We start from the raw sequence: 18,892 nt of genomic DNA on the forward strand, positions 1-18,892 counted from the left end.
GAGGGAGCCGATCAATGACTCTCATCATTGATGTTTCTATCATTCTCTCTCCCTTTCCCTTCCTCTCTTTGAAATCAGTATTAGACATAGTTTCAAAAATATATTTTTAAAAAATAGCCTTAAGGGACTGGTATCAGGTAGTGGAAATTTTGATCAGGGTATTACAAGGTACATGTTCTTTCAAAACTTGTCAAAACCCACTGAAATATACACTTAAGATATGTGCACCTCACCTATGTAAATTATACCTTTTTTTTAAAAGCCTGTTGAGTTATTTTTGGACTTGAGTTGTGAATCCCTTATATAGCTACCGTATTGTGTTATTAATGAAGGTGCTTGATACAGTGGCATACTTCTTTGTATTTCTTTGTTTCTATAAGAAGAAATAATGTGAATTAGTTATTGCTTCTTAACAAATTACCTCAACACTTAGTGGCTTAAAACAACAATAAGCATTTATTATTTCATACAGTTTCTCTGGGTCAGGAATTCAGAAATGGCTTAACCTGTGTTATTGTCGCTCAGGACCTTATGAGGTTGCCTTCAATATATCAGCTGTAACTGTAGTCATCTGAAAGCTTGACTGTTTCTAAGATACAGATGATCTGTTTCTAAGATAGCTCACTCATTTTGTGCCAGTTGTTGATAGGAGGCTTTAGTTCCTCCCTGCCTTGACGGCCTTTCCACAACCTCTTGTCTATCCTCATTGCGTGGTGGATAAGAAATACGCTCTTAAAATTATTCAGTATTCATTTAGGGCATTTGGGGCAGAAGAAAGGAAGTAGTTTATCTATGAAGAGAGAGGGGTTTATCTATGCTCTAGCATTAGGGAATATCCAGAAGTACTAGAGGTGGAATAAGGTCTTCACAGATACAGCTTTGCTCCTGTCCCAAATGCTCTATATCCGAATTGATGTTACCCAGGGTCTTGTTTTCTCAGCCATTCCAAAGGACTCTGTAAGCCACAACTAGAATAGTTTTCTGGTTCTCAGGATGGTAAACTGTTAGAATGTTCCTTCTGATCTCCACATTTTCCTCTCTGCATATATATGTTCTTCCTTTCCTTACTAAAAGAACTGAGGCAGAAAAGAGAAACTGGTTACTCAGAAGACAAATTTCCACTTTCATTATTTTAACTCAACTCTATCACTTTATTTTTTTACTTTCAATTGTACTACAAAAGGATACAGTTGATATTGTTTTGCCAATAAGAGTGAGTCCATTAGCTTATGAAATGCTTTATTTTTCTGTGCTCATCAGCCGTTATCCTTTTTTTAAAGATGATAAACCTCATAGCAGTGAGCACCAGTAGTTTCAGTAGTGTGATGGATGGTATAGAGAAGCCACCTGTCTGCAATGCCTTTGTATGAGTCTTCCTGAGAATAAAACGATATAGGTGGAAGCATATTCTTTGAACAAGGAGATGAACATGAACAGGATTAAATGCACATTTCACATTGTCTTTTATGCCATTTATATTTTCCAATAGTTTTTTTCATTTATTTAAAATAGGACATGCAGCCCTAGCCAATGTTGCTCAGTTGGTTGGCTCTGTCCTGTGCACCAGGGGTTGCTGGTTTAATTCCCAGTCAGAGCACATGCCCAGGTTGTGGGCTTAGTCCCCAGTGGGGGGCCTGAGGGAGACATCTGATCAATGTTCTGCTCTCGCATAGTTGTTTCTCTTTCTCCCTCTCCATCTCTCTATAAAAATAAATTTAAAATATTTTTAAAAAATAAAATAGAAGATACAGTAGCTTTTATGTATATATAATGTATGGACTCAAGTAATATATATAATGTATATCTTTAAGTAATATATATATTTGTAAATTACTTTATTTACTATTTTTTCACCATTCTAGTCATAGACTAAAATTCAGTATTTTTCTTGTACATTTTGGAATGCAACATTCAGCACTTACTGTCTTTGAGTAGAAATGTATCTGTCAGGGTCAGTTCCAAGCTGTTATCTGATCCATCCATCTAAATTAGCTTTGCGGAAAACTATTTGACTTTCCACATATTTGGATTACATTAGTCTCCAATAACAGAGCAGGTTTCATGTGCAGAGCTGATGTGCTGTGATTTTAATTAATTCTGTAACTTGTTTATGGAAACTGAAAAGATGTTCTTATGGCTTATAAATCAATTATTTCCCCTACTGCCAAAAGTAAACACCCTGCACCTGTAAAAAAGGCTGATGCAAAGTAAACAGGAAATATATTTAGATGGGGCTGCAATTTGAGACCCATGAATTTTACTTGTCCATCTGTCTCTAACTGTTGTAAAACTATAAGCTGCTAGTTGGCTGGTAGTTATTTACAGTTGATTGTCTAAACTTAAACATCATCAAGATATATACCTTACTGGATTTATATTTTGAAGAAAATTTTAAGTCTTGTAAAATTGATTAGATGGGGAGTAGAGGAACAAAACCTAGAAACTTAGAGTCTTGTGTCAATTTACTCACTAACGTTTTTCATAACAAATTTAGTATCATTGGACTAAACAGTAATGTCCTAAAACATTATAGTAGTGATTTGCATTACAAAATATTATAACGTAAGACTATCTGAAGGTTTCAGATTCTACTAGAAAATTAAGCATTCTCTCTTTTTATAGTTTTAATGGCTGTAAAACCCTTTTGAGAATTCATGTTATCCAAACAAAATAATTATTTTGTTTGATCTGGAGGTATTATTGAGTCAGTCTTTTATAAAGCAATGTTATTTGTGTAGATAGTTTGATAACTTGGTTTGAAAGAAAAAAACTTCTCCTCATTCTTTAAAAGAGTCTATTCCGGCTTGAATATGAAGAATTAATTTTTGGAGAATACTGTTCTCCTTTTAATGTTGTTTTTTATGTTACTTGTGCCAGAGTTCAGTTTTGCCAATATTTCTCCCCAGTTTTAGTTGAATGATCAAAATTATTTATTGGAAGCATAGAGGCGTGGAATTAAATTAAACTCTTATAACCAGTAGGTTTCAAGGGAAAAAAGTAAAGTGTTTAGAAGATTTGTTTGAAGTCATCTCATATCTGATGCCTGTGAATATGTGCTTAACTGCTGTCCTAAAGCCAGACTCAAGATACTGAAAAGTGGAGAAATTTAAATCTCAACTTCTTTCTGAAAGGTTTTCAAGAGAATGTTAGGAAAGAGATACATCTTCATTGTTCCTATTAAAGCAAGCATGAGGAAATGGTTGGACTTTTAGGTCTAGGTGCTGTTTGGAAGGTATTTTGCTTAGTGTTAGTGTTATTCAGAGCATGTACTTTTCCTTAATGTATAAAAGTGCCAGCAAGTGTAGTTCATAGACATTCAGCAGAATTTTGGCACATACAGGAAAGTTTCCGCATTGTCCTTAAATTTGCAAGTGAAGACGGGATGAGTAGTGCAGGTATGTTTCTTTAATAAAATGTAGTTTGTCATATGCTTTTACGGTTATAGTTTTGAAAATTTACCAGAGAACTTCTGCTCAGCATTGCAGAGGCTGTGCATGGAGACTTTGATGGGAAGCAGGTGATGCCTGCAGATGTTCACTAGCTTGATGGAAAACATGATCTGACTTAACTCGGATGAGTAAGTTTTATTTGCCACTATCAAAAGATTGCCTACTCACTGAATTAGATATTCTAAAGAATTTTGGACACATTGTAGCATGTAGTCCAGAGTTGGATAATGAACCACATGTCGTAGTCATCAGAAACAGATAGTAGTATTCATATTTTAGGATATAACCTGGTGGTGGAAATTGAGGCACATTTTCTGCCTTCAAGGGCCCTAGTTTCAAAATGCTTTGAAATTATTGCAGTTTAGTCAGGTAACTTAGGGATTTGTATAACTGATGTATATTTTTCTTCCTATTTTACCTGTTTTGTTTAAAGACAAAATACCAAAAGATGCTCTTCACTCAGGCAGCTATCTTTTGCTTTCTCCCTCTTTTGTACCCTATATACTATTTGTCAGTTATTGTTAATTTTTTCTTGGTTAGCATTTTGTTATACAAAAATTTCAAACAAAGCAAAGTTGAAAGAATTGTGCAATATACCAATATTCTACAATGAACATTTTACCTACTTTGCTTTATCACATATCTGTTCATCTCACTGGACATTAACTCATACTGTTATTTTTATGCATTTCAAAGTAATTGCAGATATATCATTCCTAAATCTTTCAACCCGTATATCATTCACTAGAATTCAGTATATGTTGATGTTTTCTTTTTCGGCAAAATTTACATTCAGTGAAGTACAAAAATGGTGAATTCAGAGCATGTACTTTTGCTTAATCTATAAAAGTGCCAGCAAGTGTAGTTCATAGATATTCAGCAGAATTTTGGCACATACAGGAAAGTTCAAAATTGAACTTAATGAATTTTGACAAATGTATACACCAGTATAACCCACACACATCAAAATTTGATCACTACCATCATCTGAGAAATTTCCCTCATACCCTGTCCCAGTAAATCTCTGCCCTTCATTCCATTCCCATCTCCCAGAAGTAACCACTTTTCTTATTTTTTCACCTTAGATTTGTTTGTTTATTCTAGTACTTTAAAGAATTAGAATTATACAGTATATACTCTTTTTGTGTAAGGCTTCTTTCACTCACCCTGATGTCTCTAGAAGTCATCTATGTAGTTTCATGTATTATAACTCATTCCTTTTTATTGCTGAAGTGTATTCCATCTTATGAATGTGCCAGTTTGTTTATCAATTTTCTCTTTATAGACTCCTGGGCTATTTCCAGGTTTTTGGCTATTATAGCTAAAGTTTTTGGGAATGTTTTTGTAAGTTTTTATTTTGTGTGGGAAGATGTTTTCATATCCTTGGGTAAATGTGTAGCAGCTGAACTGATGGCTTTTAGGGTAGGTATATGATTAATATTAGAAACTACCAGACCCTTTTCCAAAGTATTGTACCTTTCATGTTACTACAAACAATGTGTGAGAGTTTTGGTTCCGCCATATTCTCACCAGCAGTTGGTGAGTATATAGTGATATGTCATTATAGATTTAATTTTCATTTCCATGATGACTGAAGATGTTCTTTCATGTAGTTAATTGGGCATCCATATCATGATTATATGTATCTGTTCAGTTTTTGGTCCCAGTTTTAAGTGTTTTTTTATGTCTTTTTATTATTGATTTATAGGCATTCTTTGTACATTTTCCATACATATACTTTGCTAAATATATTTTGCAAATATTTTCTGTCAGTCTGGCTTGTCTATTCATTTTTCAAGGTGTATCTTGATAAGCAAGAGTTATTATTTATGATGAAGTTTATTGTATCAGTGGTTTTCTTTTATGGTTATTGCTTTTTGTATCCCTTCTGAGAAACCTTTGTCTCCTCCCAAGTCATGAAGATATTCTCATGTTTTCCTCTAGAAGTAGTATAGTTTTATATTTAATATTGGATCTTTTCTCTTCATCAATTTAATATTTGTATTTGGTCCTCATGTTCATTTTTTGCCATATAAATATCCAGTAGTTCCAGCTTTATTTGTTTAAAAATTTTTCCTTTTCCTATTTGATTACTTTAGTGCTCCTATGTGGAATATACAGAACAAAATAAACTGATGAACAAAATAGATCCAGAAACACAGAAACATGGAACAGACTGAGGGATCTCAGAGGGAAGGCGGGAGTGGGGGAGTGGGTGGGGAGAGATTAATCAAAGAACTTTTATGTTTATAAGCATAACCTATGGACACAGACATTGGTGTGGGGAAGACCTGGGGGGGGGGGAGAAAAAGGGGGGGCATCTGTAATACTTTAAACAACAAAGATAAATTTAAAAAATAATAAAGAAAAAAGAAAATTAAATGGCCATGTACATGTAGGTCTGTTTCTGACCTTCTATTTGTTTTATTTATCTATTTTTCTATCCTTATGCCAGCACCATACTTTTTTTTTTAATGCAGCTTTTTTAAATATATATATCTTTATTGATTTCAGAGAAAGGAAGGGAGAGGGAGAGAGAGAGACACACATCTGATGAGAGTCATTGATTGGCTGCCTCCTGCATGCCCCGTTCTGGGGATTGAGCCCAAAACCCAGGCATATGCCCTGACCAGGAATCGAACCACAATCTCCTAGATCCTAGGTCGATGCTCCCACTGTTGAGCCACGCCAGCTACACCATACTGTCTAATTACTCTAGTTTTATAGTAAATCTTGAAGTCAGGAAATACACATTTTCCAATGTTGTTCATTTGTTTCAAGATTGCTTTAGCTATCCTTGGTTGTTTGCATTTACTTATAAATTTTATAATCTCAGTTTTCTAAAGATGTCTTTTAGCATCTTGATTGGGATTGCATTTTATCTATGGACCAATTTAGGAACAATTGACATCTTAACAATATTGAGTCATCCAGTGAATGACCATGTTGTTTCTCTTCAAATTTTTAAGTCTTTAATTTCTCTCAGCAATATTTTCTAGTTTACAATGTAGAGTTCTTGCTCTTTTGTTAAGTTTGTTCCAAAGTATTTTGTTTTGATACAATAGTAAATAAAATTCTGTTTTATTTTCCAACATTTTGCTGCTAGTATATAAAAATGCATGAAGCATAGGCATGTAGCATATAAGAATACAAGCATGAAATAGATCAAGAAAAAGAAGTATAAGGCATGAAGATCATAAGAAGGAAGGGAAGGAGGGAGGAGAGGAAGGCTAAGAAGAGGGTGAGGAGGAGTTGTAAATCTGTTTCTGTTCAGTGATTATATGGTTGTTTATGTAGGAAATCCCAAGGAATCTATTAAAGAACTCTTTGAATTAATAAATGACTTTAGTAAGGCCACAGGAAACAAGGTCATAAATATATCAGCCATAAAATATTAGAATCTGTTGCTCATTTAGCAGTAAATTACACAAACTGCTTAGCATCTTCCTTCTTAAGTGTATTAGATTAAATCTCCCTCTTGCAATATCAAGTGAGCCAATGAGACAGAAAATGATCATATAATATAGTCTTTGAACAATATTAAGGCCCAGAATAGATTCACCAGCTTGTTGTTCCCAAGACTTAGATGTTAAATTGTTTTAGGTAGATAGGGTAACAGAAATCACCCATTTGGGGGCGTGTGCTACAGAAAAGGTAACTTGACAATTTCTGTCCAGTGGTCATCTGAGATGAGATAGTCAGAAAACTGATACAGCCGGTGCTTTTGAGCATGATACTTCTTTAGTGTTGTAATCAAAGAGATTTTTGACTTAATGGAGGGTGATCCTATCTCTGCGTGGATGTGGGCTACAGTCATAATTGCTAGCAAGGTCAGAACTTTCCTAAGAGAGCAAGATTATATCTGATCAGTTGCTTTAACAAGTACTTGATTAGAGTCCCGGTGGAGAGCAAAATAAAACATTGGAGAAATTATTTTTGTTTGAAAACAGAACTGAGAGTGGAAATTGTCAAATGTCCTTCTCTGTCATAGAATAAGCCAAATGTATCTCCCATAAAATTTTAAAATTTTAAAATTTGAGCAAGTTTGCTCAGTGAACTAATCAGAACAGCAAAACTATCCCCTGGATACCTAAATGAGTTAACTTGTCAAAAGGTGTTCTTTGCAATTATTTGCCTGGATTTCACTGTGCTCTCCAAAACGATTTTAGTTTTGGCATAATTAAAGGTTATAAATTCTTTCTAACAATAACTACCCAAAATATCTTGTAGCTATTTCTGGATGGAAGGTCATGTCATTAGTATGTAAAAGGACCTACCTCTCTCTGCAATGTCAGGAGGGATTTATCTAGTTAACCTAAAAGCATTCAAGCTTAGAAGGGAGGATTATCCCTGGATTTTTGTCTCTTCCTCTCAAATAGTTATTTGCCTTGACATAGAGGGCCATTTTTGCTTATTCTTAATCTTATAATAATATTTCCTTAAAGGCTTGTTGAGGAATATTAAAAAGCCTTGAGATAATATTTATGTTGTATAGTTTAGCACATAAGTAATTATTGGCTATGGTGTCAAAAGCAGATGACATGTCAAAAATTCTTTCAAAAGATTCATTAACAGAAACTGACTGAATGTAACAGAAACTAATCAAGACCATGGTCTGTGGTATGGTAATTTTACCTGTAACTTCCTTTTCTCTTGCTAAATGTTAGCCTTAAAAAACAGAGTTTATAATTAAGTGGCAAAATTTTAGGAGCTCTTCTATCTAAATGAGCGCTCTCTACATTTTTAAAGAATTAAATATATTGGGGTAACATTGGTTAATAAAATTATATAGGTCTCGGGTATACAATTCTATGATGCATCATCTGTATATTGCATTTTGTGCCCACCATCCAAAGTCAAATCTTCCATCACCATATATTTGACCTCCTTCACCCTTTACTATCCCTCCACCTCCCTTCCCTCTGGTAACCTCCTTATCTTTGTCTGTGTCTGTGAGTTTTTGTTTGTTTATTTTTCTTGTTGAGACATTCTTTAAATGAGCACTTTTAAATTTTAAAAATTTAATCATATAATTCGTAAACAGAAGGGATAGAAAAAGGAAGGGACACTGCTTATTAAACATATACTATGTTCTAGTTACTTTGCTACATGTTTTTCGTAGGTAATTTTAAGGTTATTGGCCCTAGTTAGGGAGTGAGCTAAGGTTTACAGAATATCAAATGCCTTCTAATGTCAGGAGCCATGAGCACAGTGTAGCATAAACAGTAAACTGTGCCTCTAATAGGCCTCTTCTCACTGTGGCCGTTCTTTGAGCAACAGCACTCCAGAACCTGCCATTATGGTAGGTGCTGTTCAAAAGCACAATTTCTTTTGAGAGAATGAACTGCTTTAAATTTCCAAGTACAGTGAGCCCTGTCATTAATCATCAGGCTGTCTTGCTGCCTTTGTGAGGATTTCTTTGTTTCCTGGCATCTTGGTCAAACTAGAAATCAGAGAACCCAGTCCTTTCACTTTGGCAGACAAGGAAACAAGCAAAACTGATTTTAGTATCACCAAAATCTGTTGGTATACTTATGGCAGAGTGGGTTCTCTTGTAGATCGTTGGAGTGGAGGAAAGAAAACTGCATGTAGTATAAAACAATATACATGGGGGGTTTATGAGTTCTTGTTTCATCTTGACCTTCTCAGCCACCTATTCAATTATTTATGTAAATGCAAAATTTAAATTAGAAATGATTTCTTTATTCTAAATTATACAGGACCTCGAAGGGGGAGGACTGAACAAAAATAATAATGGTAACAACATAATTGCCAAAATTTTATGCAATAACTTTGTTCTAAGCACTCTACAATGATTATTTCTTTCTTATAAGAGTTCTATGATTCAGTTTACTACCATTACTTCCATTTGATATGTGAGGAAACTTGCGCTCCTATGAGGATTCTAAGGTGTTAAGTAATTTTTCCCTGGTCATACAACTAATAAGTTGTAAGAGTTCCAGATTCTCCCCTATTGACAACAAAATGGACATAACTCTAACTTCATATCATCTTACTTTTCCAGAAAGGAACAAGCCATTTTTATTGATTGCTATGCAAGTCCTGAGATTTTCAATCAGACCAACTTAAGAACAATTACTGTGGCCAGAGGAAAGTGATTGACAAGCCTGAGTCACATTTCCACTGCTAAAGGCAGAACATGTGAACTGAGATGTATAGGAGAGAGATGAAATCTGAAATGAATATTGTTAAGTTATCATTGGAAGAGTGAGGCATGGATATTGGGAAGGGAAACAATAAATTTCTACTGCATTTTAAAGGTCTGGTAACTGAGGCATATAGCAGTTACTTTGTACTACCTGCCTATCACAGCGCTATACCTGGAGCTCAGATCTCCCTTGACTTCACCTTCCATTCTGTTAAACACTGAGAGGCAGTATAGCATAGCAGTTAAGGACATGGTCTCTAAGACCAATCTACTGGGTTTGAATCTCAACTCTACTCTTTACTCACTTGGGTAAGTTACTTTACCCCTCTTTATTTCAACTTCTCACCTTCTGAGATAGTGGGAAGAATTAGTGAACTAATAGATATGAATTATTTATAACAGCATGATATTAATACAAATGTTTCTATTAGCATTAATTATTATTATAACTATTATAATGTACTAAGTAATTATTTTATATTATCAATAAATATTGTGGAATAGCTACAGCCTTTTTATGATGACCAATTGGACTGAAATTATGACTGTTCTCTACTTCTATGTTAAGTACATATGTGTTTCAAACACTGGGCTAGGTCTCAGTGAGTCTGGAGATGAAAATATAAAGTTCCAACCTTTAGAGAGATTGCTGACTAGTGAGTAGATAAGAGTTATAACAAGCAATTACAATATAGCATTTTTTGATAAGTATGTGCAAGAGGTATAACAAGTTATAACCATGTGTTATCCAAACGCTGCCAGAAAATGGGAAGTGGGCCTTATTACCCAGTGCATTTACACTGCCAGTATCAGTAGTTATGGTGAAAGGAATGCCTGGAGTTTCTGTGCCAGGATAGTAAAGCTACTTGGGAAAAGAAAACATTGATTGGGCAGAAATACCCCACTCCAGGATCCTCCAGTCCTGCTTATCAAATGGTGATTTTTATTCTCATAGAGAAATTAGAAAATGGAATGGGGTCCTGTTCAGGGTGGGTTCCCGTCTTGTGCCCTGAGCTGCTGGGATAGGCTCAGGCCACCTGTCACCTTGAAGTGGAATAAGGGGATTGGAAAATAATTAGCTTACCTGCTTTTATTAATCTTTCTTAAGTGGATACATAGCTCACATTTATTTAAATGCTTAATATTAGATGTGTTTTGGGTCTTTGTTTAGAAGTTTGGTGATGTTTTTGTGACCAGAAATATTCTATAAGAACTTAATGCTTATTTATACAAAATTGGTTTTGTTATGTTGTTTTGCTTAAAGTCATAGCCTCAGTTGACACTGTGGGGTGGAAGGGACCAATGGAGGGGGAAAAGGGACATCTGTAGTACTTTCAACAATAAATATAAATTTTAAAAAAATAAAGTCACAGTTTCAATTAACCTGTTGATAGTGTTAAGTGAGGACTTACTGTATTATATAGTTTATTAAAAGACCCTGGGTTTTTTTAGGGAGAATTAGACTTTTTATTTGATTGTTTTATTATGCTTTTAAGATGATCAGGATTCTGTCTACAGCTAATCGCTCATTGATCTCTATTTAGCCTCTGTTTGGTGCTGTAGTTCCCACTCTATAAGTTTGCAAACTGAGGCAGGATGAAGTTGGAACATTCATCAAGCATAGCAAATCAGTGAGTCTCCTGTTCTATGTCTGAACCTCAACCACTAGACTATGCTTTCCATATGTGTTTTGATCTTATCAAATTAATTTTCTGCTGAGAAAGGAGAGTTATCTAGTATTCAAGATGGAAAGTTAATTACCCAATTTATTGTATCCCATTGAGAATTAGTCATATTCCAGACTTATAGCTTTCAATTTCAGTTGTTTTGGAATGAGAATTGAATTGTAAAAATATGCCCAGTTTCACAACTTAAGGGCAATAGACTGACTTTTTTTAGACTTATTGCAAAATAATCTTTAGGTAAGCAGTTAATCAGTGCAACTCCCATTTTAAACCGTCTGCATCTGAGGCAAATAAATTCTTGAATTTAGCATGGATGGGTGTCCTTTCAGGCCAAAAAAATGTGTGCCTAGGAGTGAGATGAATTATTTCCTTTTCCAATTCCAAAAACTTTCTTGCTTCTCTTTTTCTTTAGGAAAAAAATTGCTCTGTTAAATATTGCAATGTTTTAAACAATATTTAGTAAGTGATCAGTGGCAAATTAAGAGCCTCAAAGATATTAGTGCATCACTGAAAATACCCGCTTTTCCAAATTTTGTAACTATAAACCAATGAATCATTAAAAGGTATATGCTGGTTGAGCCCTTTGTCTTGAAGTTATAGAGGAGAATTTAGGTTAAAGATAACACAGTTATATAGTTATATTATTATCTGAACATTAATCATTAGTATTTTATTTTTTTCTCTCTATTTCTTAAATCATGTGGTAGCTAACTATATTTTGTCTGTGTTTCTTCTGCCTTAACATTTTGTCTTGGGCTGATACCAAGTAAGGAAAGTTTTAGGCCAAAAGGAAACTTTCTGTGGGAATGATCAGGTTTTATATGGTAAAAGAACATCTTGAACTCATAGAATCCAGAAGTGTGTTTCCTTCCTTGGTTTGCTGACAGTATGGGTATTTTGGCTTGTGGAGTGGCCCTTAGAAATATCATGGCTTATACATCTGAGGAAATAGCATGTGTGGTTTTAGTTACCACCTATACAGGAATTACTTCCAAATCTATCTCGGCGACCCTGACCTCTCTTTCTCTTTCTTCGCCTGTATTTCTTGCAAATTGAATAGCATCTCTTCTTGGAAACATTGTAAATACCAAAAAAACCCTGATGGTTTGAGCCTGATAGGAATTTCTTGTGTTTGTTTGTTTTTTAAACATCTTTATTGAGGTATAATTGGTATAAAAGAAAATTGCAAATATTTAATGTATATATTTGTTGAGTTTGGACATATGCATATGCCTATGAAAACATAATCACAGTCAAGATAATAGATATATCCATCACCTCCCAAAGTTTTCTTGTGTCCTTTTTTTTAAATTCTTGCATGTAATAATATTTAATATGAAACCCACCCTCTCAACAAAATGTTAGGTGCACACTACACTATTTTTAACTACAGGCACTGTGTTGTACAGCAGATCTCTAGAACTTACTCATCTTGCATAACTGAAACTTTATACCAATTGAATAACTCACATTTTCTTCTCTCCACAGTACATGGTAACTACCATTCTATCCCGTTTCTATAAGTTTGACTATTTGAGATACCTCACACAAGTGGAATTATGCAGCATTTGTCCTTATGTGTCTAGCTTATTTCACTTTGCATAATGTCCTCCAGGTTCATCCGTGTCATCTCGAATGGCAAGATTTTCTTTTTTCTTTAAGGCCAAATAATATTTAATGGTATGTATATAACACATTTTCTTCATCCATCTGTCAATCGACATTTGAAATGAAAAGAGAATCTACATGGCATGTTTTAAATCTAACAAAATTACTTCCCCTCATTGATTTTTTTTCCTTGTGTTTTCTTATGTATATTTACACTGTTCTTACCACACACACAAAGCAAAGGGACACAAGGAAACTTTTGGAGGTGATGGATGTGTCTACTGCCTTGATTGTGGTGCTGGTTTCATGAGTGTATGCATATGTCCAAACTCATCAAATTGTATGCATTATGTAGCATAGTTTTTTGTGTATCAGTTATGCTTCAGTAAAACTGTTTTAAAAATAATAAAAACTCCTAAGACCCTGAAAGGGATTTGAACAGATAAAGCACATCTCTTTTTCTTGGGTAGACTAATTCAAATTTATAAAAGGAATGATATACAGATAAGGGGACCCTGGATGATATACAGATAAGGGGACCCAATTCCAGGACCAAATACCAGCAAGGACTGGTATTTTTGAGCTAGAGAAACTGATTGCAAGAACCTCTCTTAACTTAGTCTAATTCACAGCTTTAAGCCAGGTATTAATGAGATTATATTTTTACCCATATGCAGTGGTTCATTCTTCATTTGATATAAAAAAGAGACTAGAAGGAGAGGTGTATTTTCAGCAAGTAAGTAGTGCTTTTGGGGGGTAACCATTGTGTAAACTTGAGCAATTTAAGTGTCTTGTGTTTGTTTTTCACTTACTGAAGAATTGCACACTCTCTTATAATTGAAGTTAACACTTTGATTCTTTGCTAGTATAATATACTTTTCTGAGCTTTTATTTCCTTAGTGGTGAAGGATTTAATGTTATCTGAACCCTCCTGCACCATCATATAGTGCCATTGTATGCATTTACTGAAATATTTGATATATATTTATTGAATGCCTACCTTATAAGCACTTTGATAGGCACAGTGAGAGAAAAACCTTTGCCGAAATTAATACCATAACGTAAATAAGCCCAACAACTATTAACTGTCAGAATACAGAGAAGTGTAATTCTACCAGGGTGGAGCCAATGAATGAGAAGCCATTAAGGATCTTGCCAAAAAAATTATGGAAATGATCAAGTAGTTCTAGAATTTAAAAAGATGTCAAAAAAGGGCTGGTTGAAATACAGAGGAGGCTTACAGAACAGGGTTTTCAAGGTCTTGATGAGATAAAGAGCAACTCTCAGGAATGAGGAACAGAAGTATAGATTATAGTTGAAAATCAGGATGTTTTAAGTAAAGAGAGATTGAGCAATGTCTTACTGTGACAAACTATATTTGGAGATATTTGCTGGAGTTAGATGAAAATCTGTGACTGGAAGATGTGAGGCCAACCAATTCTTATAGATATTAAACCCATGATCTTGATCTCAGTGTGTTTTAAGCAACCAAGCTAAATAGCCACAGATAATTTAGGAATGACTGAATCAAAAGCACACTGTACATTTCCTCTGAAATGCATATGGAAAGGGGTAAACAAAATATACTTGGTATTCTATTTTACTTTTTAATCTTACTTTCTAAAGATTTTTGATTTTTGTAGGTCTGTTATTCATTACATAAATAAATGTTCACGTGTTCTGTTCCTCATAAGACAGAGGAAAAGATGATTGTCATCTGCTAAATTAATTATTGAATTATCATTGTATTGAAATTCTATTGAATTTCATTGTATTAAAATTATGAATTTATAAATCTGCCTTTCCAACTATACCATAGACTTTGTGATTGTGGAGAACCAATTCTTTCTCTTTGTATCCATGGAGCCCAAAAATGCAGGAGCCCAAAAACACAGTACTAAACAACTGATAGCCATGTAATTGATGCGTTTGAGTATAAATGAAAGTGTTTTAAAATGTGATCTTGCTTTATTGTAAATTATTAATCATATTATTTCAAAAGCTGCCTTTTGGTCATATCTTTGTATTTAATTGTAAATTAAAGGTTTTAATGCTCATTAAACTTTTCAAACTGTTAGGGACAATATTAGCAAAGTAAATACTACCCTCTTTGTCTCTGGGAATGATGATAGTAACTGCAAGTTTCAAAAAGAGGAGAATATTTTATGACCCGAAGTTTAATTTACATTTCCATGTTAGTGATGGATTTCTCTATTAATGAGACTCTGACTTGGGAATTGTGTAGGATAAAGTCCTGTTCTGCCCTGATAACATTTTTTTTAATTGTGTGAATCACATTCTTTTAACTTAACTCTCTTTCCAGAGTCCTTTTTCAGTGAAATTGTAATATACTAATTATTACTGGGCATATGATTTTTTTAACCTTGTTGTTGCATTAAAATTGCATTAGCTACTTCAAAATAATATTTTTAATGATTTTATGATACAAGCTCTTTGAAGTATTAAAGAATAAATCTTTGAAGACAAATAAGTATGTAAAATTCAACAAATACTGATTTCTTCTAATTATATAAAACAACATATGTTTCTTCTTTATACCTTATATTTTAAAATAAAATTAAATATTAAAAATACAAAAGGGCAGAAAGCAAATCTGATTTTCTATCAGAACTGAAGAGTGCTGAGTCTATTAACTATAATACATATGTAGTCTCAAGTAATAGCTAAGAAAAGGTATGCCATGAGCTTTATGTTTGAATTTTATGTAATTACTGCAATGTATATGCTCATCAGCTCGAAAATAGCATGAATGTGCTTTTTGACCTGCAGGTATTTTTCCAGTTATATCTAATAATCAATTAGCACAAGCAAACAGAGGAAGTAGAACACGTCATCTTCTGTGTTTAGCTGTTTCTGAAGTGGTTTAATGGAAACACCACTTTAAAGATTTGTGTTTAATTTTCATGAGAAAGATGTCTGTATTAAAGTAGTGTGCAACTGAGGTCCTCTAGTGTCACAACTGAATATAACACCAGCTTTTAAGGTTTTGTGAAGTTTGTGTCAGAGAGACACAACAGGGACAAGGATTACTACTTTAGGGTTGACTCATAGCATAGAACCAAATGACCTAAAAACAAAAACTAGGTGCTTATGTTTTATTTGTTAATCATTCTTAAGAAAATATTTCTTTGTTTTTAAGAGGGAAGGGATTTGCATTCTTTCATATTCACATCTTATCAATGTAATTATCATTTTTAAGTTGGGAATCTTTTTCTTTACATAGTTGATTTATTTTTTGAAAATATTAATGAAAACTTCGTTAATTCCAAATTGCTCTTGTTTCACACATTCCCTATCTGCTTAGGATTGGCTGTGGTGGCACTTTAATATGGGAGAAACTATTGATAAAGAGGAATAAAGAGGAATAGTTCACAGGTCAGTTTAAATAAGCTTTATGAATAGTAACTTCTTTGTTGCTTTTTTACACACTTCATAAAGAATATCAGTTTATTGCTTTAAAATATGGCTGACAACCAGAAATTAACAGACTATTGATGAAAAAAAAATAGTTTGTTAGAAAGAGAGCCTAAGGGAGGGGGGAAAAACAAAAACCCAACTTAGAGGAAATAAAGATAACACACTTTTTTTGCTTCCTGAATTAAAAGAATTCTAATAACTAGCCTTAGAGAGACTTGAAAGAATAACATATCCATAACCAAAGAACATGGTCCAATGTAAAGGAACAACTAGAGAACATAAGAGATATCCGAAATTAAATAATAGAGTACAGAGGACTAAAGGCCATGCCATGGGAAATAAAACAGAGAATTGATATAGAAAATAGACCCTGTTTTCATCTGCCCACCAAGAGTTCCAACTAAAAGATACAGAGGAAGGTGAAAATAATGAAAGACATGTCAACACTTCCTTATTAATGTTTCTGTGTTAATGGAACATGAGTCTTAAAAGGGCACACCTGATGCTTACTAGCACAAGTGCCCACACTATAGACATATGGGCTAAAATTTTGTCTAAGAATATAGTAAAAAACAATCCTGAAAGTCTCCAGAGAGAAAGAACATGGTATCTGCAACAAAATTAGAATCAGACTGACATTAGACTTCTCGCCATTGATGAACAATCAGACAGTAGAGAAATTCCAAGTTTAAGGGCAAGAATAAGATATTTGAAGACATACCATGTTTCAAAATGTCCTACTTATTTCCCTTATGGATTGTTGTGCATTCTCCCCCTTGAGGACTTGCTTACTCTGCCCTGTGCCTGAATCACACATTTCTGAGAGAGCTGCATGTCTTTTATACTTCCTTTAGATACCTGCATAAATATTACCTTCTTAGTGAGACCTTGTTGGATCACAGTAGCAACCTGCTACCTTACATTCTCCTATTAAATAAAAGTCTGACCATCAGAAAACTTGAAACAGAAATTGCTAAAGGTGGTTACCTCTGGAAAGTCACCGTAGGATGAGAGGAGAGAAGGATTTTACTTTTTCATCTCTGATTCTTAGGATTTTTTAGAGGAAGGATTTTGCAACTTTAAAAAAAAATGTTATTTGGCCTATTTTTAAAAAACATCAGTTTATTGAGGTGTAATTTACATACCTTAAAATTTACCCTTTTAATATACAGTTCAAACCTACAGAAGATCAGTTGTACAATGCAGTCATGTACCCATCATGAAAATTAAGAATAGAATAGTTCCATCAAGCACAATTTCCTCGAACTCCTTTGTAGTCAACCCATCCCCCTGCCCAAGCACAGGACAATTAGTGATCTGTTATTTCATCTTTTTTTTATTTATGTCTTTTATTTAGTGTGGGTTTCTTGTTGCGTGGATATAAGTGAGTCTTAATTCTTATACATTCTGATAATCCTTATCTTTTAATTGGTGAGTTTACATAATTTACATTTAATATAATTATTGATACATCTGAATTAAAATCTATTAGTTGTTTTCCAATTGTTCCATTTGTTTTTTGTTCTTTTTTCCTTTAATTCTGCTTGCTTTTCAATTGACTATTTTTTAGTAATTCTATTTTGTCTTTTGTTATTTGACTTACCTTTTAAAAATTATTTTAATGGTTACCACCTGCCAATGTTAATTTAATTTTTTAAAGTCCTAATTTAAAATGTCAAAAAGTGGGTAGAAAGGAAATCTATACGAAAATGTTACTATTGTTGGGTGGGGTGAATCTCTTCTACTTTTCTGTATATTATTTCAAACTCCCTACATGAATGATGTTTAATTATGTTTTTTAATAGAAAGAGATGGAGAGGGAGAGAGAGAGAGAAAGAAAGAAACTGGGTATCTTTGTGGAAGATGACTGAGTTCTGCCATATATCTGAAACTTTCCTGACAATTTGGCACAGCCAAACCTATAACTCAAATGCACATCCCCATATTAGTGTAGGCTTTAGGAAACTAGGATGAATCCTATTGTAGTCATAAAAACCAAAATACGTACAAGTGGACATTTTAGAACATGTGTATACTCTATTTTCTGTGTATAGAAGAGGAACAATAAAATATAATTTTGAACTTTGTCACAAAACCTTATCTCATTTATTAAAATAGGTTCTATATCTGCGTTGTAATTGATCTGTGACTTTTTGCTTCCTGTGCAGCTCGTCAAAGGTGTTGTGCATAGCATTTGAGGTACTCCAGGGCTTGCAGTATATGAACAAACATGATATAGTACATCGGGCACTGTCTCCTCATAATATCCTTTTGGACCGAAAGGTAATTGCCAAATAATACATTAAATATTTGTTTGTTATTTGAGGTTGAAAGCTACTGAATCAGGCCCACTCAGTTAATCAGAGGATAGGATAAGAATATGTTTTAAGATTCTTTTATAACAAAAAGACTGTATGAAAGTTATTGATAGACTTGTGGTGTTAGAAAAAAACAAGTATAATTAAATTATATAAATCCATATTTTTTTCAAATGTGTTATTCTTTTTTTCCCCAAGAGACAGTTTCTAACATCGTGTTTGTTT

At 33.7% G+C, this 18,892-nt stretch overlaps 1 protein-coding gene across 3 annotated transcripts in view; it reads left to right on the plus strand.

The window, feature by feature from the left end:
• Nucleotides 1–18,892, plus strand: part of TBCK (TBC1 domain containing kinase) — a 165,164-nt gene that overhangs the window by 18,307 nt on the left and 127,965 nt on the right. For 2 of the 3 annotated variants that reach the window (XM_016223615.2, XM_016223616.2), the window contains exon 4: nt 18,518–18,632. In XM_016223615.2, the coding sequence (XP_016079101.2) occupies nt 18,518–18,632 (115 nt within the window). Of the gene's footprint in view, nt 1–3,515; nt 3,578–18,517; nt 18,633–18,892 lie in introns of those variants that run through there. The other variant, XM_016223618.2, reaches the window with a different exon arrangement.

This window comes from Miniopterus natalensis, chromosome 1, assembly GCF_054644295.1.
Source record: "Miniopterus natalensis isolate mMinNat1 chromosome 1, mMinNat1.hap1, whole genome shotgun sequence".
Taxonomy (NCBI): domain Eukaryota; kingdom Metazoa; phylum Chordata; class Mammalia; order Chiroptera; family Miniopteridae; genus Miniopterus; species Miniopterus natalensis.